Genomic DNA, 23577 nt, shown 5'->3' with positions numbered 1-23577 from the left:
GATGATGGCCTCTCGACTTAACAAGAAGCTCAAGCTGTATTTTTCCAGGTCGAGAGACCCACAAGCAGTGGCGGTAGACACTCTGACAACTCCATGGGTCTACCAGATGGTGTACGTCTTTCCTCCACTTCCTATGATGCCAAGAATTCTAAAGAGAATAAAAAGGGAAAAGGTTCAAGCAATCCTTATTGGTCCTGACTGGCCTTGAAGGGCCTGCTACGCGGATCTTCTCAAGATGCTGATCGAAGATCCATGGCCTCTACTTCTTCACAAGGATCTTCTGCAACAGGGCCCATTCGTCTATCAAGACTTCCCGCGGCTACATTTAACGGCATGGAAGTTGAACGACTGATTCTAGCCAGGAGAGGGATTCCAAACAATGATCCAAGCCAGGAAGTGGGTAACGTCTAAACATTATCACCGTATATGAAAGAAGTATGTCTCTTGGTGTGAGAGCAGACATTGTTCTGCGGTGGAATTTCATCTGGGACGTCTCCTGCTTTTTCTGCAGTTGGGAGTGTATGTGGGCCTATGCCTAGGCTCCATTAAAGTCCAGATTTCGGCCATGTCTATTTACTTTCAGAAATAATTGGCTTCTGTCCCTGAGGTCCAGACGTTCTTGAAAGGTGTTCTGCACATCCATCCTCCCTTTGTGCCTCCCACGGCACCTTGGGATCTCAATTTGGTGCTGCAGTTCCTCCAATCGGACTGGTTTGAACCACTACAGGAGGTTGACGTAAAGTACCTTACGTGGAAGACTGTCACACTGTTGGCCTTGGCTTCAGCAAGATGTGTGTCGGTGCTAGGGGCATTGTTTCACAAGAGTCCCTACTTAATTTTCCATGAGGACAGAGCTGAACTCAACTCATCAGCAATTTCTTCCTAAGCTGGTGTCCGCGTTTCACATTAACCAACCTATTGTGGTTCCGGCTGTTACCGACACCTCTGCTACTTTAAAGTGTTTAGATGTTGTGAGGACTTTGAAGGTGTAGGTAAAGAGTACAGCTCATCACAGGAAATCCAACTCGCTGTTCGTTCTCTATGATCCCAATAAAATTGGGTGTCCTGCTTCAAAGCAGTCTATTGCACACTGGATCAGGCTCACTATCCAGCATGCTTATTCCACTGCAGGATTGCCGGTTCCAAAATCTGTACAGGCCAACTCTACTAGTCGGTGGGTTCTTCTTGGGTGGCTGCCTTTACAGCTCTGCTGAGCACCTACTTGGTCAAGTTCGAACACGTTTGCAAAGTTTTACAAGTTTGATACTTTGGCCTCTGAGAACCTTCAGTTTGGTCAGTCAGTTCTGCAGGAACCTCAGCACTCTCCCACCCGGTTTGGGAGCTTTGGTACTTCCCCATGGTACTAAATGTATTCTCCCCCCCCCCCCCTGTGGAATGCTTGGTGTACTAACTACGAGACACCACAAAAACTAATTTTTCTGTTTCTTTTTGTAAGGAGACGTGGCTACACTTCTTTACATTAGGTCACACCCATTCAAAGTACTGGGGCCCGACCATGTTCTCTGTGGTCCTGTGTATCACCCGTCTAACACAATCCATACAGAGAATGTTTTTAGTCCACATCCCCCCATCAGAGCTTACAGTCTAACTTCCTCATACTACAGTCCATTTATGTCAGAGACCAATTACTGGATGTGTTTGAACAAACATACTTGAACCCATGACCCCAGCACTGTGAAATAAAAAATGCTATCCACTGTGCCACTTTTCTGCTGTACATCATATATCATTGCAGGTTTCTAGAAAGGTATAAAAATGCATACATGGAATTTAGGGGTCTTTTTACTAAGCCATGGAAGGATATAAAGTGCACGGAGATAAGGTATCAGCCAATCAGCTCCTAACTGCCATGTCACAGGCTGTGTTTGTAAAATGACAGTCAGGAGTTGATTGGCTGGTACTTTATCTCCGTCTATGTTATCTCCATCTAAGGTTTAGTAAATAGACCCCATAGTGTGTTCTGGTATCTGATTACTATACTGTTTTGTTTTACAGAGCCAAGGGGGTTCCCTGGACTCCATCTATATGATAGGAGTCAGCCTTGGGGCACATATCTCTGGGTTTGTTGGAAAAATGTACAATGGTTCTATCGGCAGAATAACTGGTGAGTCTTTGGGTTTCATTGTGACACCAATGCTGATTTATAGAAAAGTTTTTATTGAATAATTAATATTTTAGGTGTACAATTAGATTATTTTTTTAATAATGCCCTTTTTAATAAAATTTATGTGTTTTGGTACTCTGACACTGATGACATGAGGTGAGATGCATGATGCATATATTTCCTGATGAGAGCTATCCCTTGTGGTGTGGGGACTTCCGAGTTTAGAACCCAGGAGTCTGTCTGTGCACGCACTGAGTGATGCATACACAGAGGTGGGTGTTAGGAGGGATCTGATTGGTTCCCTCTAAGGTGGAAAGATGGAATGAAACCCATAGGCCTCTATAGGGTAACACCCTCTACAGATGTCTATTTAGCTAGGGCAGCGGCAGAGCATGTCTAGTGCTGGTCCTTCTATTGCTATATTCACCTAAAAATGACGATAGCCAAGGCAATACACATATTTATTAAAATAAAACAGTTTTTTTACGCTATTTTTTTGGTTATTTGTGGTACCTGCTACTGGGAGCTCATGCCCAGGCTTCCAGTGCAGTGCGCATGACGCGTCAATGTGAAGGTGGGACTTGGATTGGCTGGAGAAGGGGTCGCTTCTTTCTATTGAGTGTACTATTTGGCAGAGAAAATAGTGTACACCAGCAGATCCATCAAATGCATAAAGCAGCCCAGGACTTAACCAGTTGTCTCATTTATTGAGCAGTAGTGTGTTTGTACAGCCGTACTCACTGTTACGTACACTCTGTATCTGGATGGAGCGGAGCTTGAGTGGAACATACTGTACAGAGCACCAGTCTGTGATGTATGTGTGTAGTGGTGCATATAAAAGTACTAGTGGTAGCAGCACATATGCAGAAGTTCACACTGGTGGCCATCTCGGTCAAGGTCAGATGCTTCCCTAAAGGTGAACCAAGGATTGCGACACCAAAAGGTTAGGAGGGTCCACGTACTGGGGGAGGGGGAAGCAGGTGCTGGAGCTGGTCGACCAGTTAGTATCTCTGGGAACCGAGTGTTGGATAAGGATTAATAGACCCATAGATATGTGGGTATCTATCCTATTAGTTTATTTAGAGCAGGGATGGAGAACCTTTTTTCTACCAAGGAGTCAGGACCATTTGGATATTTATAAAATCCTTTGGGCGCCATACAAAAATTAACTTAAAAATTAGCCAGCTTCCCAGTAATTATGCCCCCAGTAGTTATGCCCCTTAGTGGTACTGGATGGATGCACTGAAAAATGGGTGGGGCCAATAAAAATGGGACGTGATACACATATGCCCCCAATAGTGCAGTGCCATATGCACATATGCCAGTGCAGTGGCAGATACACATATGCCGCCACAGTGCCAGATACACAAATGCCTCACAGTGCCAGATACACATTGCCCCACAGTGCCAGATACACATTGCCCCACACATGCCCCCACCCCACTGTGCTGCTTACCGCTGCTGCTGTGTGTCAGGGGAGGAGAGTGCATCGTGCGCCTCTCCTGCCCCTTAGTGCTCCATCCGACGGCGGTGTGTCTCAGCTGTCAGGGGTCAGGGCAGGGAGGAGAGCTGAGCTTTGTCGCGCGGCGGTGAGTAGGACCTCAAACCAGCCGTTTTGTTTGCCAATCTTTCTTATACGGCCCACGGGACAGAGGTTCCCCACCCTTGATTTAGAGGGTGCATGGTTCATGTCAGTATTGGAGCTGCTTAGGGGTTTGCAATTGCAGTTACTACAGTACAGGTTGAGTATCCCTTATCCAAAATGCTTGGGACCAGAGGTATTTTGGATATCGGATTTTTCCGTATTTTGGAATAATTGCATACCATAATGAGATATCATAGTGATGGGACCTAAATCTAAGCACAGAATGCATTTATGTTTCATATACACCTTATACACACAGCCTGAAGGTCATTTTAGCCAATATTTTTTATAACTTTGTACATTAAACAAAGTGTGTCTACATTCACACAATTCATGTATGTTTCATATACACCTTATACACACAGCCTGAAGGCCATTTAATACAATATTTTTAATAACTTTGTGTATTAAACAAAGTTTGTGTACATTGAGTCATCAAAAAACAAAAGTTTCACTACCTCACTCTCACTCAAAAAAGTCCGTATTTCGGAATATTCCGTATTTCGGAATATTTGGATATGGGATACTCAACCTGTATTAAGGAAAACACAGTAAATCTCATTCACTGAAGCTGGCTACACATTTAAAAGATCAGGCGATCTACTGACCGCCCGATACAGCGATACATGGTGTCAGCGCATACACTTCATGTTCCGCCGTACGATGACAGAATATATAATTTGCAGCGAATACATCATATCCTATCAGATGTGCAGCACCTGATATGTCTGTGAATGATGTTGGTCACATAGATATCTTCTGTACATGCAGACAGATGCACTATGCTTTATGCCATTCATCGGCTGATGGAACAACATATCGCGTTGTGTACCCAGCCTAGGTTTACCGGCTAGACGTCTGCATGGATAATCAGTGGAGAGTTTGCCACCTGATGGCGGTAGCAATTTACAAGGAAAAACGTTAAAAACCGTTAAACGCAATCTAGATTTATTGCTGTTAATATACAGTTTTTAATTCTACTTATATACTTTTATTTATGTCAGATATTTGATCACAATGAAAACTAGTGTATTACTTTAACATTGTCTGTACTCATCCTCTTCCGGTTGATAGGTCTGGATCCCGCTGGTCCGCTATACAATGGGAAGCCGCCGGAAGACAGATTACACTACACTGATGCAAAGTTTGTGGATGTCATTCACTCAGACACTGATGGTAAATAAGATTTAAACCCTATATAATAATAGAAATGCAGAGATCTTGGGGGTCTGTTTACTAAGCCTTAGATGGAGATAAAGTGGGCGGAGATAAAGTTCCAGCCAATCAGCTCCTGTCATTTTTCAAACACAGCCTGTGACATGGCAGTTAGAAGGTGATTGGCTGGTACTTTATCTCTGTCCACTTTATCTCCATCCAAGGGTTAGTAAATAGACCCCTCAGTTACATATACATTATTTGGAAAAACATGATTAAGCCACCAGTCACTTCACGGTTTATCTGATATGGTAGTCCAGTACACTTTTGCATGTAACCCACAAATGTTAGACACCTTTATTTTTACACTGCAATTTAGATTTCAGTTTGGACACACCCCACCCAAATCTAACTCTCTCTTCACATGTTACATCTGCCCCACCTGTATTTGTTACCAAGGTACGCTTGCTCTTTCTTACTTTATTCCCAAATCAGAATCATCAGTCCCACAGTCCCAGAGAGGCTATCAAAACAGTAGGAAAGTATGGGCATAACTATGTACTTTTTAATTAAGTCAATAGCAATTACTTGTTACATTTAATGTAATAGCGTTAAACAAAAATATGCATTTTGATGATAACTTGCTGTGGAAAAGCTCATGTACAATGTATGTGTGGGCTTAGTTAGCATATAAGAGAGACGGGCCATCTGCACTGAGCAATCCCCAGAAGTTGTTTGTGTTCTTCTAAAGCAGGGGTGTCAAACACAAGGCCCGCGGGCCAAATCCGGCCCGCCAGACCTCGTCTGATGGCCCGCGGTGCCGCCGCCAGCCTTGCAGCCTCCCCTTTTTTTTTTTCAATGAATTTACTCCGTGCCTTACCTTCCGGGACCTGGCCCGACTTCTTCCTGCCCCGCACTGCTCCCTGGGTGTCGGACGTGACGTCATCACGTGACGTCCGCCCGACATCTCCAGGGATCAGAGGAGCGCGCGGACGCCGCGGAGAGGAGCAAGAAGAAAGAAGTAAAAGAAAGAAAGAAGTAAAAGGTAAGTAAAGTAAATGGAGGGGGCAGATGGCTGGGCACTATAAAAGGGGGCAGATGGCTGGGCACTATAAAAGGGGGCAGATGGCTGGGCACTATAAAAGGGGGCACATGGCTGGGCACTATAAAAGGGGGCAGATGGCTGGGCACTATAAAAGGGGGCAGATGGCTGGGCACTATAAAAGGGGGCAGATGGCTGGGCACTATAAAAGGGGGCAGATGGCTAGGCACTATAAAAGGGGGCACATGGCCTTGTGTTTTCCATATGTTTAATAAACAGTGTTTGGCAATATTTGTATGTTTAAAAAAAAATTAATGTTTGTTACCAAAAAACATTTTTCAATACATTGTACAATAATTGTACATTTGAATATCTACTTGTCATTATTCTGACTATGTTTCTGCTTTCAGAGCTAGTTATTACTTACATTATTACAAAAAACAGTAATAATTGAATGCAGTGACATTAATGTATGATAATAAAGAGTGGACACATAGACCTACAGATACAACCGGCCCTTTGATGGGGACCAAACTGCTGATGCGGCCCCCGATGAATTTGAGTTTGACACCCCTGTTCTAAAGCTTCAGCCTCTGTAACTGAGAAATTAGTTATGGCTGTGCAGGCAGTATACAGTATCAGTATTTTATTTTCTATGCTGTGGCAGAGTTATCTGAAACCAAAGACATACCAACTATAAATCGTTTAAAGGAAACAGAGAAGAAAGGCATGGTCTTTTACCAATCTCATAGAATGGATGTTTATTAAGAAGCTTAGATTTTTTTGTTGGCGAATGCTGCAGATCAGTGAAATCTAGTTTTATGTTATTCAGTATTATACACTAGCCCTGGTCATCCTTATCATTCATTAGCCGTTATCCAGTACCGGGCGAAAACTCATTTGGGGCGGAAAACAGAATTTTTTTGTCATTTCCTCCAATGTTTTGATGACATTTTTTTTTAGGCAGTCATATTATGATGCCTGAAAAAAAGAATCCACTCTCACACGAAAACATACATGTTCAGTGAAACCTGTGTGTTTTCGCTTTCACGTTCGGGGACAACAGGATAGCCCCCAGCGAAACAATTACCCTCTGTAAGTGACCGTGGGTAATAGAATACCACCCATTGCCTAGTCAAATATTATAAGGAATAGATGTGCCCCCAACTAACCTTTTGCAAGGGCACCATTTTCCCGGTGATATTTGGGGAGATGTTGTATGGGATGAAGTCTGACGGGATCCTGACTGCATGCCCTTGCCCTTGTGCACCCATGATAGATACATATATGTAATAACCAAGCAATATAATTACAATGACTCTCTATTCCGACATGTCACTGCCCCTGCTGTAAGGTGATACAGTATGTAAGCATGGAAGCATTTTATTCTGTGTAAATGTCCATTCAGCTAGTGTAATTTAGGTTATATAACTTTGTAACTGATAAATGTTATTTTCTACATTTTATCTAAAGGTCTTGGCTATAAGGAAACTTTAGGTCATATTGATTTCTACCCAAATGGAGGAACTGATCAGCCGGGTTGTCCTAGAACCATTTTATCAGGTAAATAAATGTACAATTGTTACATGCATCTAGGCCGTAAAAGTAAACTTTTCCATGAGGCTTGTAACTGCTCTGCCTGGTAGAGGAGAGAATTGTTCTGGGAGTATCGTCATGTTCAGGGGTGTATTAAGAGAAGAGGGGGCCTGTGTGCAAACTCTGTCAGGGCCCCCTCTGCTGTAGCGGGCAGTGGTGTTATGTAATGCCTAGTAGACTCTAGCATTGTGCAAGAGTCTACTAGAAGAGGCCTCCGGGAAAATGGGCGCCTTCTATTATTGCAAGCAGTGTTTATCCACTTCAGAGCTTTAGTGGTAGCTTATTTTTACCAGTACCTCTAGATGCTCAATTACTTGGACTTGGGCATGCTTGTAGTAACATCCCATAACCCAAGGTTAGGAACCAGCATATGCACCAGGCAAGATCAAGGCTTCCTGGTACCTCAGGAGCAGACTATGGAAGCCTCTAAAATCTTCCAAGAGAACCTCATACATATCCCTTAACAGAAATGAAAAATAAAATAAATTGTTTAAAAAAAATAATAATTATAATATCATAAATAAATCTCGCTAAAATACTCTCTGTGTAAAGCCCTGCATAATATGTAGGCCCTATGGATGAAAAAAAACTTTATCCATTGCTGAAAAGATATCGAATCTTGTTGTATCTATGACACATAAGTTAATGGTGGAAGATTTACTCCCCACTGCCTGAAGAAGCAGCCAGGAGCCATGAAACGCATTGCAGCAATTTATAAGACTTTTTATTTTTTTTAATGTATCTTTTATGTTTTATTCAAATCATGGCATTATATTTTTAGTATATCATACTTTGCTTCTTACAAATAATTTTTAATTTATACGTTTATATGTTTGCTTTATTAAAACAGACCTTGTCTGTACAAGGGAGTGGTTTGACGCATTTGAACTTGTTTCTTCACGACATTATAATTTTATACATTTGTAACAATTAAGATCCGTATTTCTTGACATAAATTATTGTTGTACATTTCCTGTTTACACATAGCTCACCTACTGTACAAGTGAGTAAAATAATTTTTCCATTATACTAAATTACAGAATTTTTGATAATTATTGATGAGCCTTTAATGGTTAGCTCTCCTCATTTGGTGAGTAAGGGATTTGCTCCACTATTACCTTATGTATCATAGACACAACTCCTATCAATACCCTTTCGTCACCGGAGAAACCTTGCTTTCCTATAGCACAATTTCAGGAGGTTGTTGGGAGACCCTTACACTCCTCAGTTAGCAGATCTGGGTATCCCTTGGCACCATCCATAATTTAAATTAAGCTATTTAGGTAACGTAATAAATAGTTAACTTTTTTTTCTAAAAATATTGTGTAAATTTGTTGCAACACCAAATGCCGTTTTCATGTTATTTATTTTTGCCCATTAAACGTTTCTTTGTACAGGATCCGAATACTTCAAGTGTGATCACCAGCGGTCAGTGTTTCTGTACATCTCATCCTTAAATGACACTTGTAGCATTTTCACATTTCCATGCGGAGATTACAGAGATTACAGGATAGGAAAATGCCTGGATTGCAAAGAGTACGCACCACTCACCTGCCCAGTTTTAGGTACAGTAAGTAGTTAATTTTTAGGCAAACAAATAATGCTTTGGGGCTCATTCTAAACTGCGAGCAAAGCAAAACTTTGTGTCTGGACCAAATCATGCTGCAATACAAAGGGTGCCAAAAAAGAAAAAATCAAATAATAAATATATATACAGTACCAGTCAAAAGTTTGGACACACCTTCTCATTCAATGGTCTTTATTTATTTTAATTATTTTCTATATTGTAGATTAATACTGAAGACATCAAAACTATGAAAGAACACATATGGAATTATGTTGTAAACAAAAAAGTGTTAAACAAATCAAAATATGTTTTATATTTTAGATTCCTCAAAGTAGCCCCCTTTTGCTTTGATGACAGCTTTGCACACTCTTGGCATACACTGCCTGGGGTCCCACCTCCTGCTCTAAAGATCAGGTCCTACTGTGTACTTGAATTATGCATCATACATATGTTACCTTATACTGGACTATGGTGTATTTTCTACAGTGCATTGCTGTTATTAATCTGGTACATTATCATGCATGCAGCAGCTGAATTTACTGCATATATTTATGAAGGGGCCCACATGTTGCACTCTCTAATGGTTAGTCAAACCAATGAGGTGGCAGGCCACACCCCCTCAGCAGACTGGCCACACCCCTAAACATGGCCCCTACCACTGCATCCCCCCGGTGGGCTCTACATGCCCCAGTCCGACACTGTCACCATATCACAGCAACAATTTCTGAAGACCCTGGTTTTAATCCCTATGACCTTAAACAGGTTATTTTGGAGGACAGATTGAGAAATTGTTGTGGCAACCAATAATTTTCTAGCTATCATTTATCAAGCAAATTCTATAAAATGTTAGCTATAAGCTGATTGGTTGATATGGGCAACTTCAGCTATCCTCTTTAGAAGGATTGATACATCTCTGCCTAGGTCCCAATGTGCCCTAGGTATCAGTAAAACCGATTGTAAACTCAGCAATTTATGAGTACAATGTGAAAATTTAATGAACATACAGTATAAAAAATTCAACAAGAGTACATCGGTTAGGGATATTTATTAACATTGCTTAAAGGTACAAATCTGCACTAAGGGCCTGATTCAGAGATGCTTGCTAAAGCTACAGAGTCTACGACTTTGTACGTAGCAGCTGTGCTACAATATGCAAAAGCATTTTTTAGTCTTTTTTTTTTACTTCGTTTTATAAGATTTAGTCAGTGGATCTCAGTTTGCATTTTAGTCTAATTTTAGTCAATGTTTTAGTCATAACTTTTGCAAACATTTTAGTGATACTGTAATGGATTTTGCTGAAGAACATTTCTCTAAAATTCCCTTGAGAAGTTTGCATACCTTTAACTATGTGTTTAGTAATCTAGGCTCAGTAGGGTGAGAGTGTGTTACATACTGAGCATGACTTACCACAGTACTCCCATATATCATATACAAATGAATCCCTTAAGGTTGTTAGAACAAACAAGTGCATTACAAAAATACAGTACTAAGTTGACACTTTAACATTATATGCCCTAAACTAGGCATGTCCAAACTGAGGCCCTCCAGCTGTTGAGAAACTACACATCCCAGCATGCCCTGGCACAGCTTTAGCATTCTCTGACAGCAAAACTGTGTCAGGGCATGCTGGAATATGTAGTTTAACAACAGCTGGAGGGCCGCAGTTTGGACATGCCTGCCCTAAACCATAGATAGGCTGGGCTGCACTGCAGTGCTGTACCAGAAGTCCTCCAAGATATTTATGCCCAAAGTGACACAGACAGTAATAATGCTATTAGTGAGAGTGACTCTGAGTGCTGTGTGCTGTCTCCTGGTCAAAAAATCCAAGGGAGACTTGGGAAGGAAGAAAGGACTCAGTTGAGGCGTCCAAACACAATAGATCCAGCTATTTTGTCTCGTCGTTAGGCATTATGAACACGGATTTCATTATTAACACATTTTTATATTTTCGTTATTTTTACAATTGAGTCCTGAAAAAAACTTTAATCGACAAATAGTTTAGTCTAAATTTTAGGCGACTAAGTTAACATTGCAGGTTACTCAGAGTGACCGGGAATTACAAGCTGCTGAAGCCAGTGAAGTTGTGTCCAAGGATGCAGCCACTGGCTCCATAACACCCAGAAAATGGGTCTGACATTCCCCCCGTTTTCTGGAACACTACTTGTAACCGCTCCATCACTACTTCTAAATGCTGCAGCATTTGGGGCACTACAAGTGACATTGCAGTCCCAAATCTGTTCAAGTGAGATGTACGTAACGTCGTAAACCATTGGGTTTGGGAACAGCACTGAACCACAGCAATCAATCAGACATTGCCTAACTTCCACTAGACATAAAATCTAGTTGATTGGTTGCTCTATTTTATTGCAGATTTACACCTTTTAAGCAATGTGAGTAAATAATCCTTAATACTTGTTTAAAGATACATACTGTACAGTAGCAGAGCAAAATATCTCCACGATGGATTCACATCTTTGCAGGAGTGATCAATCAGATGTGACGCAATATAATAAATAACATTTTCTAGGGCGCCTGTAACTGGTGTGTGTATGTATGTGTTACAGGCTTTCATGCTGATAAGTGGAAGAAATATCTGGTGGTGAAGAACCCTCCAGTGACGAAAGCTTTTTTTGACACCGCGTCGATGAAACCATTTTGCAGTGAGTGAAATTAAATTTGCATAAGACAAAAGCTGTCAGACTGAGATAATAGTGGCTTGGGGAAGTTGGTGACATTTTGCTTGGAACACTAATTGCTTCAGACTGAATAATTTGAACTGTGAATAATAATGATGAGAGAGAGGCAGCACGGGGTAGAGGTTTTGTCTTCCTCTCTGGCCTACTTCTTTGTTGTAGTAGAATTAAGGCTCATCCAGGCTCTTCAGACATGGATTTCTTTTCACAGTGGGACCTATTTAAATATTGTTGTGTGGTCGCAGCACAGAGACGCTTTTGTACTTCTGGCTGTGGAGTGATCTTTAATCTTTTCTGTGGTGCAGTGGCGTACAGAACAGAATTCATCCCCACCACTCAAGGGATCGACTAAACCCTCGCCTCTCACAACAAAGGAGAACAAGTGAACGACTTGACCTTGATTTTGTGTAAATGCAGTAAATATGTGATAAACATAAAAATACGATTAGCGCAAGCCAGAAAATAGGCCGGGCAGGCGTACAGTAAACCTCTGAGTGAAAGTTAAGAAGCTAAAACACAGGAATTAATCATTCAACAAATAGATAATTACATTATGTCACTTACATAAAACAAGAGACAATAGAGGACATATCCGTAGTTCTGTACTGTAAAGATGGAGAAGAACTGGTGGCACAGTGGGCCGTTTGGGATAGGTAGAGACCAGAATCTCCTCTGTAAATGCTGGGCACGCCCCCAGAGTGATGTACTGGGGGTTCCTACGAGGCCATGCTCCCTCCCTGTGAGACCACACCCTCTTTTTGGTCGTGAGGAGGGAATGTGTAGTAGGTGACACTACTGTGTGTAGTGTGTAGGTGACACGCACAGATTTCCTGTGGGGTAATTTGTGAATTGGCCAGGCTTATGGCATGCTTTCCATCTGTCCCAGAATAATAATAATAATAATCATTTTATTTATATAGCGCTCTTTCTCCAATAGGACTCAAGGCGCTTGGATGTCTGGGAGAGACCCAAATTTCCAGCACCTCCAGACTCCTGAAAGAGTGGTCTAATCTCCCACATGATGTCCACTTCCCAAGTGAAGTGGGAGGCACTGGGGTTGGGTGACGGGCTTTGCATATAAATGCTTCATTGTGGCTCCACCCCCCCCCCCCCACCCCCCCTTCCTGCTGTAAACTGATGCAAAATGCACCTCAGACATTGTTAAGTCTCTGCAAGTATTTTTTATTTGCAGCAGATTATCTGTAGATGGGATGGTCCATCTCTTCAGGCACTGTTTCACTATCCCGACCCCGGACCGTAGTGTCCCACGGAAGGATTAGTTGAGAGGTAACACCCCAAAATAATGTACAACAAGGGCGAGGTGTGATGCCGCGCCCCCTTTTTGCACGCTAGTCTCTGGAGAGTGCACTTTGTCCCAACTCATGTCGCAAAAGCTGAGAAGTATTGCATAGGTTCGTTTAAAATAAGTATATATATATATATATATATATATATATGTGTGTGTGTGTGATGCGACCTTAGACAGCACTCGTGGCAGGAGTTGGTGGTCACACTGGGTGATAAGTTTGTCTGTATATTGTGTATTGTATACATTTGTTTTTTTAAGTTATGATGAAAGGGAGAAAGTCCCTAAAACGTCGGCAGAGAACATTGACTCCTGTGTTTATTGATGTACTACATACTGGCGTGCCACTCATATTTCTTTCTATCTATCTGTGTGGGCCTTGTGCCTATTTACAGTCCATCCAGCAGTGGGGTAAGTTTGTCCCAGTTGCCCGGAGGCAAGATAAATATTGCTCCCCCCCCCCAATGAAATGTTACACTGAAGGCAGACACCTTACTGATAGAGCTATTTGTTCTTGCATTTCACCTATATGAAGCTGCTACATAGAATTGTTGAAAACCATTGCAACTAGGCAGATCTATGTAGTGTACAGCCACACACTACATAGATCTGCTCAGTCACAATGCTGATTTTACTCTGACAATTATTTTACAAGTATCATACACGGGATTAGAACCCACAACCTATTACACTAGAAACATGCACCTTACTGATGGAGATCAGTGTCGAACTGGGGCATGCAGGGCCCACCGGGGGAATATGTTTAGGGGTGTGGCCAGTCTCTAGAGGGGGTGTGCCCAGCCACCACATTGGTTTGCCTAACCATTCTGCAAGTGTTGGTCCCCTAAATAAATATATACAGTAAATACTGTAGTGCATGCATGATAATGTACTAGATTAGTAACAGCACAGTCTGGAACCTGATCCCTAGAGGAGGGGGTGGGGGCCCAGACAGTAGGGCCCACCGGTGGTTTCCCCTGTACCCCTGTGGGCCAGTCCAACCCTGATGGAGATATTTGCTCCTGTATAGGAAGCAAGAGAATTCTAACTATATGAAGTTACTGTAAGTGTCATAGAAGTAACTTCATTTAGATATAATTCTCAGGCTTTCTACATAGGAGCAAATAGCTTCATCAGTAAGGTGTTTGCTTCCAGTGCAGTAGGTCGTGGGTTCTAATCCTGTGTATGACACTTTTTATTTTTTATTAATTAATTGAATTGAATGGTGTCACTGAACAGACGGAACGGGAGGAGAGATGCCCCCCTACAGAGCAGGAGCCCGGCTGCAGCCGCCTCCGTTGCCTCCCACGGTTACGCCTCTGCCATCCAGTGTGCGCACATTGGGGCCTATGTTGTGTCCATTTGCAAATACAAAATAAGTTAAAAAAGCATAAATTTTTTGCTACCTATGCAGAGCAGCCCGCAAGATTCATCCAACTAACCATGTTTAGCACAGTGTGCCTCCTTACTACACAGATGCAGATGGAATACAGCAGGAGCAGGGGTGTTTTATCAGAGGAGGAGGCCCGTGTGCAGAGTCCGAGTGCACAGTGCAGTAGACTCTGGCATTTGCCGTTGTCTACTGCACATGTGCAGGACTCCGGAAATAAGGAGCACGCCATGTTCTGGAGACTAATTTCACTACTTCACTTCACAGCCATTTTAGCATTTTTTTCCGTGGCTGTAGCACCCAACATGGGACTTTGGAAAGGTGAGTATTAAAATATGGATGTGGTGTGTGTGGTATGGGCCCCCTGGACCTAGGGGCCCATGTGTACCGCACTCATTGCACCCATTATAGAAACACCTATGGACAGCAGCTGTGTCTTCACTGTTACCAGACTTGTGCAACAAGTGCTAAATACCTTACATGTCTATCCTATTTATCACTGGGCTGACACCTCTAGGGACCCATGCAGATTACCACATATCATAATATACCTAGAGTTCTGTATGTAAATTGCATCTTTTCCACTATGGGGCTGTAAACTAAAATGCATCCTCTAATAGAGAAATCGGGGCACTATGGGTGCCGTTGCTGGTTTTCCAGTGCTGTCACAGTGGCACATTGCAGGCATCAATAATGAGTGATATATCTCCTATATAATAGCCCAGATCTGTGATCTTGTGATTCATTTGCTAACGCTGGGCGGGGTCACAACAGTGGGCGGAGTTAGTCAAATGAGTCACAGATCTGGCCAAATCAACAGGAGACTAGGAGCAGAAGCAGATAGTATGGGCATGGCACAGGCAGGGGTGCATACCTCCCAGCTTTCTGCAGGAGCTTTCTTCAGACAGAAGGAGGGACACACTCGGTGAAAAGGGGGCGTGGCTTCACGGGAGGGCCCCGTTTACGTCAATGAGGGGGCATGCCCAGCGCTCTGTGAGCTGCTGGCATGCCCCCAGGGGCTGATTATGAGTCCGGGGGGGGGGGGGGGGGGGCAGGGCACTTGAGACAGGGGAGCCCTATCTCATTGCTGTGCCTGCTGTGGGTTGGGGGCGTGGCCTAATCGCGGGACGCTAGGCCACGCCCCCTTACGCAAATTCCGTTTTTTGCTTTTTTTTTAAATGGAATTTTGGCCCCTCAGCTAGGGGTAAATCCAGAGGAGGTGGTCGCTGCCACCTACACACCCGCACAGGCAGAAAAAAGCAGGTAGACTGCTGCCTCCCTGCAACACCACAGACCTGCCAACACGCAGCAGCGTGTGCTGACAGTAGCACAATGCTGCCGTTGTTGCTGGCAGGACAGGGGGGGGGGGGCTTCTGAGCTGGGACAGAGCTACTCGAGCTGGGGGGCCCCCTAAAACTGTGGGGCCAACGGTACGTACCCCCTGCCCCCTCCCCTTAATCCGGCTCTGCTGCTGGAACCCCCCCTTAATCCATACCCCCTGATGCCCCCTCTCCCTCTGTCTCCACTATTCACCGCTGCTCTGCTAAGCAGAACAGCGAGTACAGGAGCTTTCCAACTGACCCCCCCGTTACCGCGGGACACTGCGACCCGCGGGTAAGACAGCGGGTCAGACCCCAAAAAATGGGACTGTCCCGCAAAAATTGGGACATTTGGGAGGTATGGGGGTGTGTGAGGGGGGTATGCCGTACAGACAGACGGGCACCGGCTCACTGTGTGCTTGACCCCCCCCCCCCTCCCTGGCGCAGAGGGGCGTCACTTTCTGGCACACTCCACGCTTCTTAGCTGCAGTTTTGTGGGGCACCTGCCGCTGTGCAGGTTCCGTACTGCCTCTGTTATCTCCAGCCCCGGCAACCCCACCGCTAGCTGCAGCGCTGCCACCCACAGTGAGGTGCGCCCAGCTCCTTCACACACTTTAGCCGGCGGGTAACGCTGCAGAAGTCCGAGCTGCTTGCAGGCTCCAACCCCCTCCTCCCTCCAGCCGCAGCATCTCCTGGGGGCGAACCAGTCACTCCCAGTCTCCCCTTACCACAGTGCCCGGCAGCTGCGCGAGGTCTGCGGTGTGTGACTGAGGAGGGGGGGAGGGATGCGGACGGGCAGATGAAGCAGGACTCCAGCCTAAGAGAGTCAGCCATGCCAAGTCTCCACCAGCAGCAGATCCCAACAGGTTGGAGTGGAACAGCAGCAGCCAGCAGCAGTGACACCGGTAAGACACATCTGTCTGTCACCACTGTTTTGTCCCTAATACCAATCTCTCCCGTGCCCTGTGTTCTGTCATGTCCCTGTCACCCCTGGCCTTGCCCTGCCACCCTTATCCTGGCCCTTTCACCCTTATCCTGGCCCTGTCACCCTTATCCTGGCCCTTTCACCCTTATCCTGGCCCTTTCACCCTTATGCTGGCCCTGTCACCCTTATGCTGGCCATGTTACCCTTATGCTGGCCTTGTTACCCCTATCCTGGCCCTGTTACCCCTGTGCTTGCCCTGTCAACCCTATACTGGCCCTGTCACCCCTGTCCTGTTCCTGCCACCCCTACCCTGGCCTGTCACCCCTATCCTGTCCCTGTCATTTCTGTCCTGGCCCCGTTGCCCATGTCCTGGCCCCGTCACCCCTTTTCTGACCCTGTCACCCCTTTTCTGACCCTGTCACCCCTGTCCTGGCCCCGTCAACCCTGTTCTGACCCTGTCACCCCTGTCCTGGCCCTGTTACTGCATACCCTCCAACTACCTTTTTGGCAGGTACAATACCCGCAGCGCCTCCAGACCTCTCCCCAATGCACCACACCTCCGCACCTTCCCCTCCACCCCTCCCCCACACGCTGTGCCTCCAGACCCCCTACACCACCCGCGGCTCCCACTCCTCCGCCCCTTCACCACCCACAGCACCTCCAGGCCCCCTCCACCATCCACCCCCTTTATATGTCTCCCCCCACACCTGCCCCCCTCCACCCGCAGCATCTGCAGACACCCTCCTCCATCCGTGGTCCCCCCCTCACCCACCCCTCCCCCACCAATGGCACCACCGCACCTGCCCCTCCACCACCAGCAGCACCTCCGGACCTCCTTCCCTATGCGCCGCACCACCCGTACCTGCCCCTCCCCTACCCATGGCGCCTGCGGACCCCTACCCCACCCCCCCACTGCCGCCCCTTCCCATCCCACAGCACCTCCGGAACCCTTCACCCATCCACAACATCCCCACACCTGCCCCTCTCCCACCCATGGCACCCCTGCCCCTCCCCCACCTGCAGTGCCTCCGGACCCCTCCCCAATCTGCATCCCCCACTCCTCTGCCCCTCCCCCACCCGCAGCACCTCCCGACTCTTCCTCATCCGGGCCCCACCCCCACTTCTGCCCCCCCTCCACCTGCAGCATCTACAGACACCATCCGCAGTCCCCCCCGCACCCGCTACATTCTGTACATCGTGCCCTGCAGGTGCTGTTCACGCCGTCGCAAGGGGCTGCGCCTCCTTCACCATCGCACACCCTTTCATTGTGCAATATTTAACCACTAACAAAGGAATGCAGGTAATACTTTATATAATACAAATATTGAACCCCAGAAAGGCATGCAAGGGTTAAGGGGGCGTAGCCCCTTGCGACGGTGTGAAGAGCGCCCGTAGGGCGCGATGAAGCACCTAGTATATATATATATATATAGAGAGAGAGTGATACAACACTGTGGGTAAAATTCTAGTATGGCGTGGCTTGATAAAATGACAAAACTATTTTATTAGAGCATAACACATATAATAGTATAACATGCAAACAAGCAATGAATATATTAATAAATATCAGACTTCCGGTTCCGATGGGTATGTGGTGAGATGCTGGGCTGCACAGCTCCTCCGGGATCACTGTTGTGTTTCCCGTTTCACAGCGTTTTTATGCCTCCACAATGGGCATAACAGACCCCTGACGCTCCACAGATCATCAGGAAATAGATGGATAAATCCCTCTCTCCCTCCATGACCTGACAGCAACAGCGCTTGAAAGGCGACAAGGAGAAAGCTAAGTTGGTGGCCGCAACTGCAGCGCAGGTAGGAGACACGCTAGCCTCCTCTCCTGTTTTACCAGCTACAGCAGCAGGCAAGGCCCCTCACTCGAATTCCCCTGTTAAGTATAGGGACATTGTTAAAGCTATAAAGGAGACCAGGACCACTTTATTACAAGAACAGGCAGCCACCTTTCAACAATCTATGCAGGAGATTTGGGATAGTATTTCTGAAAGTGCAAGATAATGAATCCCGCTTGGGGGAAATGTTTTAAGATATATCTACACTTAAACGCCAGTGTGCTGAGCTTCAGAAATTGAATCATTCCCTGAGCAATAAATTAGACGATTTAATCGGTGAAGATGGAACAATCTTCGCATAGTAGGCCTCCCAGAATCATTGAATGGCTCTGCACTTGCCCATTTTCTAAGCAAACCCTTGCCTAATCTGCTTGGTATCTCAGCTGACTGTTCGAACATGGTTGTGCAAAGGGTCCACCGAGGAGGTCCAGCGAGAGATGGTAGTAAATAAATGCCCATCCCCGGTTAACCATCTTCAGATGCTTGAATTATCTCTTTAAAGATTTAATATGGACTACATCTTGGAAACAATGACCCTTATCGTGGGAGCAAAATAAGATGATTATAGTTCAATATTATTCGGCTGAAGACACATGTGCCCGCCAATCCTTCTCAGTGGTGTGTGCTCGTCTTAACGAGGCGAATTATACATTTGCATTATTATACCCTTCATAATTGTGAATCTTTCGTTATGGCTTCTTTAAAGAATTTACAACACCTGAACATGTTAACTTCTTTCTGGATGAGGAAGAAGGTGAAGATGAAGATGACCTCTTCTCACCCTCCAATCAGCCGGACTGAATTATTTGCATTGCATCTATCCACAGTTTTTAAAGTAACATGCTGATTCGACTTTAATCTTAACTAACCTCCTTTGCCTGATATTTGTATTACATTACATTTGCTATTGATTCTTTGAGTACTCCGTGTTTGTTCCATATATGCTTTTCACTATTCCCCGCTGAATTTAAGATGTTCTGTTACATACGCTGCTGTAGTCTTCCACTAGGGGCCTGCATTAGGAAATGCATTTTTTCTCTAGTTTCTATTGCGTGATTGATTACAATCTACTACTGGAAGTTATTTGAACGCTTTAGGTGATATCCTTGAGATGTTCATCTTATATTTCACTTGTTTTTTTATTTACTATTCCATTTTTTCGTTTTTAAGTGAGTTTTTGTTGGATTCAAATTATTGTTATTTTTTTTTTATTTGTTATGTGAATTACTGGTAGAAGTGGTGTTTGGTTTGGTCTGACCTTGAGATGTGGTGATAGCTTTTTTGTGCATCCTTAATGGCAGTTTTCTCGTCTCCTTTAATTTACAGAATTGTTCTTCCTATCCTAAGGTATTGGATGCTTGATGTCAGAGCAAGTTTATTTTATGGCGGGTTTACTGTGTTTATTCCTTGCTGTGACTTATAGATGGAGGCTCTAAAATTTGCTCCTTGACTGTAGGGGGATTTAACTCTCCAATTAAACAAAAGAAGATGTTAATATACCTTTGCAAGATGAAAGCAGATGTGGCACTATTACAGGAAATGCATCTGATTGAGTCAGAGGTACGTAAACCAAGTACCTTGGGTTTCAAAGTTCTGAGTGCCACCACCTATAGCTCTAAGGCCAGAGGAGTTGTTAAAGGCAACTATTTTGGGTACCAGATATTGCATTTGTAATATATATGCTCCACATGTGTATTTCCCTTATCTTGATAAAACTGTTATACTGGGTGGAGATTTTTTATTTAGTGGCTTCTCATCAATTAGAGAAACAGTTCCCCTGAAACGTAAATACATCCCTCCCTCAATTGGCATCCAGCATACTGTATTTTTGACCAACTGCAGTGGTTGATGTCTGGAGGGCTCTACATCCCGTAGATAAAGAATATTCTTGTTTGTCCACTGCTCATGGAACCCTTTATAGGATTGACTATATATTAACCTCTTCATCAGTCTACTCTATGGTGGTAGATTCAGCTATAGAGCCCATTAGCTTATCTGACCATGGAATGATTTGGATTACTTTAGCCTCAGGGATGACCAGTGGTTCATACAGACCATAGAAATTCCCTTCAAACCTCGCTGACTCGGTGTGGTTCAGAAATATGCTGGAGGCTAAGTGGCAGGAATTTGTATTTAACAATCAAGGTAGTGTAGCAGACCCGTTACTGTTTTGGCAAACATCGTAGTCAGTGCTAAGAGGGGAAATTATTTCCTTTGTTAAGAAATACAAGACAGAATGTTCCTCAAAGTTTTTGGCAGCACAGGCAGATCTGACTGATAAAGTTCAAAAGTTTAAATCATCCCCATTGCCCACTCATAAGGAAGCCTATCTGCGCAAGCTAATCTGCGCTATGATACCCTATTTACTAAGCTAGAACACCATCATTTTGGTAATAAATCTGGCAGGTTACTCTCTAATTTAGTTAGGGGAGACTGTACCTCTGCACATCTCAAAACCATTCAATATCATAATGGCTCTAGGACTCATGAGGCATCAGCAATTATGAAAATTCTGAAGGAATTTTATGCTTCACTTTATAGTCAGGACTCCATTAATACTTCTGCTAAGGCGAACTTTTGACTAGACTGCGGAGACAGGGGGCAACCCTAAACATGCAGCGAAGCGCTTGCATTTTAGTGGTGGGTGGGCAGCACCTGGCATGCAGGGCGGCCTTGCCCTGTGCTGGGCGGCCAACCGCATATTAGTGGAAAGAGTTGTAGTTTTGTGAGTTTTTGCAAAACTATGTCATGCTGAATTAGGCCCTATATTTTTACTAGATGTAGACTATAAAATACAAAACTATTAGCTGATAGATTGGAATTTATCCTCCATGGCATAATCCATCCAGATCAGACGGGGTTCATAGCAGGCTGGCATTCCGTGGTGAATGTTCGTTGTGTGTTGTTGGCTCATATTCAGTATGCATCTTTTGAAAGATCCGATGATGGTGATCTCGCTTGATACAGAGAAAGCCTTTGATCTCATTACTTGGGATCATTTTTATGAAACCTTAGCTAGATTTCGCTTTCCGCAGAACTTTATCGACACCTTGCAGACTCTATATACCAATACTGTAATGGTTACCTTTCTGAAGCTTTTCATATTTACAGGTGCCCTCTGTTGCCCTGCTGTTTGCCCTTGCCCTAGAACCACTGCCAATTGCTTTGCGGCAGGCAGAACATTTTCATGGTTTATACATCGGCGAAGCCCAGTCTAAACTCTCCCTCTTTGCAGATGACGTTATTTGTTTTTAAACCTACCCTTTCTCTCCCCGTTATAGCAGAAGTGATTGCCACATTTGGCTCTTTTGCTGGTTACAGAATTAATTGGTCTAAATCTGTTCTGATGACTCTTAATCAGGATATAGCCTCTGTTTTTCCTCCGACCCTTATACATGACTTTCATTATGCAAAGTCACATTTTAAATATCTAGGGATTCAGATCCCATGGCATTTAGATAACTTGTATAAACTGAATTTTACTCCTATTTTAGAAAAAAAAAATGTGCTAGATAATTGGGCTAATCTCCCATTATCCTTGATACAGTAAGTAGGATTGCCCTTATTAGGAGTATCATATTCCCCAAATTTACATATCCTACTCAGATGTTCCCTATTCGTTTAACCAAATCTGATTTGTTGAGCTGCACATCTCTTTTTCTCTAAGTTTATATGGCAAGGGAAGAGTCCCAGGATTTCTAGGGCTAAGGCTGCAATGACTAGATATAAGGGGAGATTGGCAGTTCCAGACATTTTGGCTTTCTCTAATTCAGTGTTTTTCAGGTATATTCTGGACTGGTTATATGACTGGGAAGAGTATACTCATAAACCTCTTGAGTCTGCCCTCTTTGCCCCTTATCCCTAGCGGCATTGCTACATTCACCCAGGTCTGTTATTCCCTCGTGCATCTTGTCCAACATCCTTTTCTCTGATACATATTGAGCATGACTCGTGATATCTAATAGACTATGCACACCTCACACTGCTTCTCTACTTAACACTGTATGGGGTAACCCGATGTCTAATCCAGAGTTGGAAAATCCAATCTTTCTTCACTGGAAAGATACAGGTATTAGTAAGATTTGTGATGTATTTGACCCGGGCGGGTCATACTGTCATTTCAGGAATTATACCAGCAGTATTAAATTACTCATCGCAAATTTTCATTGTACCTTATACTTAGGCATTTTGTGCAATCTGTTCGTCTTACTACCTATACAGTACTTTATTTAAGCTTCTCAGACAATTTCACATACAGATGTAGCGCTCATCATGGCTACAGCTGCTGTAAACCGTCACTCTCGGTGCGGCTAGGCACACCTGCGCCAAGCTGCTTATTTAGCCACTTCCATTCATGCAGATGGGGTGCGTGCGTGTCTAAGATGTGCGCGCACCTCAGACGTTAGGATACATTTGTAGGTCCCTACAAAACTAAATATTTTTACTCTGAACTGGTTAACATGGTGGCTGACAAAGTCTGGCTGCCGGGTGCAGCTAATAGGGAGCTGATATCCCAGGGGTAGTAGACTCTAACATGTTGCTATATCGCTATGATGATGTTATGTGCTACCTCAGGTCCTCCTATTTACAGGAAACCCACATCAAAGACATACTGTACACAGAATCTTAATTTCTCCAAGTCAACGAGGACATATGTAAATAATGAGTGGGGTTGTTGCCCTAAATGTTAAAACTTCTTACATTCTATGTGGGAATGCCCTAAAATTTGTTTTTTTCAGGGACAAAGTGATGTCTCTTATCAACCAGATTTTCAAACTTTGCCTTACTAAAAACCCATTGGCGATACTGTGTGTAAACTTTGCATGATGGGATCTTGGCCCTGACAAACGCAATGTAATACCATTATTACTGGTTATTATCCTGACGGCTGCGAAAAATCTTGTTCTAAAGCATTGGATCTTTTCCTCAGCACCCTTGTTACGTGAATTGAGATCTTTCCTGTTACT

The 23577-nt window shown here is 44.2% G+C and overlaps 2 protein-coding genes across 2 annotated transcripts in view; one reads left to right on the top strand and one right to left on the bottom strand.

The window, feature by feature from the left end:
- RBM11 (RNA binding motif protein 11) overlaps positions 1-23577 on the bottom strand; it is a 548228-nt gene that overhangs the window by 274498 nt on the left and 250153 nt on the right. The window lies entirely within an intron of this gene.
- The window catches only part of LIPI (lipase I), a 73417-nt gene that overhangs the window by 37765 nt on the left and 12075 nt on the right, over positions 1-23577 (top strand). The window contains exons 3-7 of the mRNA XM_063956338.1: positions 2017-2125; positions 4845-4946; positions 7441-7530; positions 8961-9128; positions 11695-11790. Coding sequence (XP_063812408.1) covers positions 2017-2125; positions 4845-4946; positions 7441-7530; positions 8961-9128; positions 11695-11790 — 565 coding nt within the window. The remainder of the gene's footprint in view (positions 1-2016; positions 2126-4844; positions 4947-7440; positions 7531-8960; positions 9129-11694; positions 11791-23577) is intronic.

Source organism: Pseudophryne corroboree, chromosome 2, assembly GCF_028390025.1.
Source record: "Pseudophryne corroboree isolate aPseCor3 chromosome 2, aPseCor3.hap2, whole genome shotgun sequence".
In the NCBI taxonomy this organism is placed as follows: Eukaryota; Metazoa; Chordata; class Amphibia; order Anura; family Myobatrachidae; genus Pseudophryne; species Pseudophryne corroboree.
This window is presented reverse-complemented; position numbering and strand designations above follow the sequence as displayed.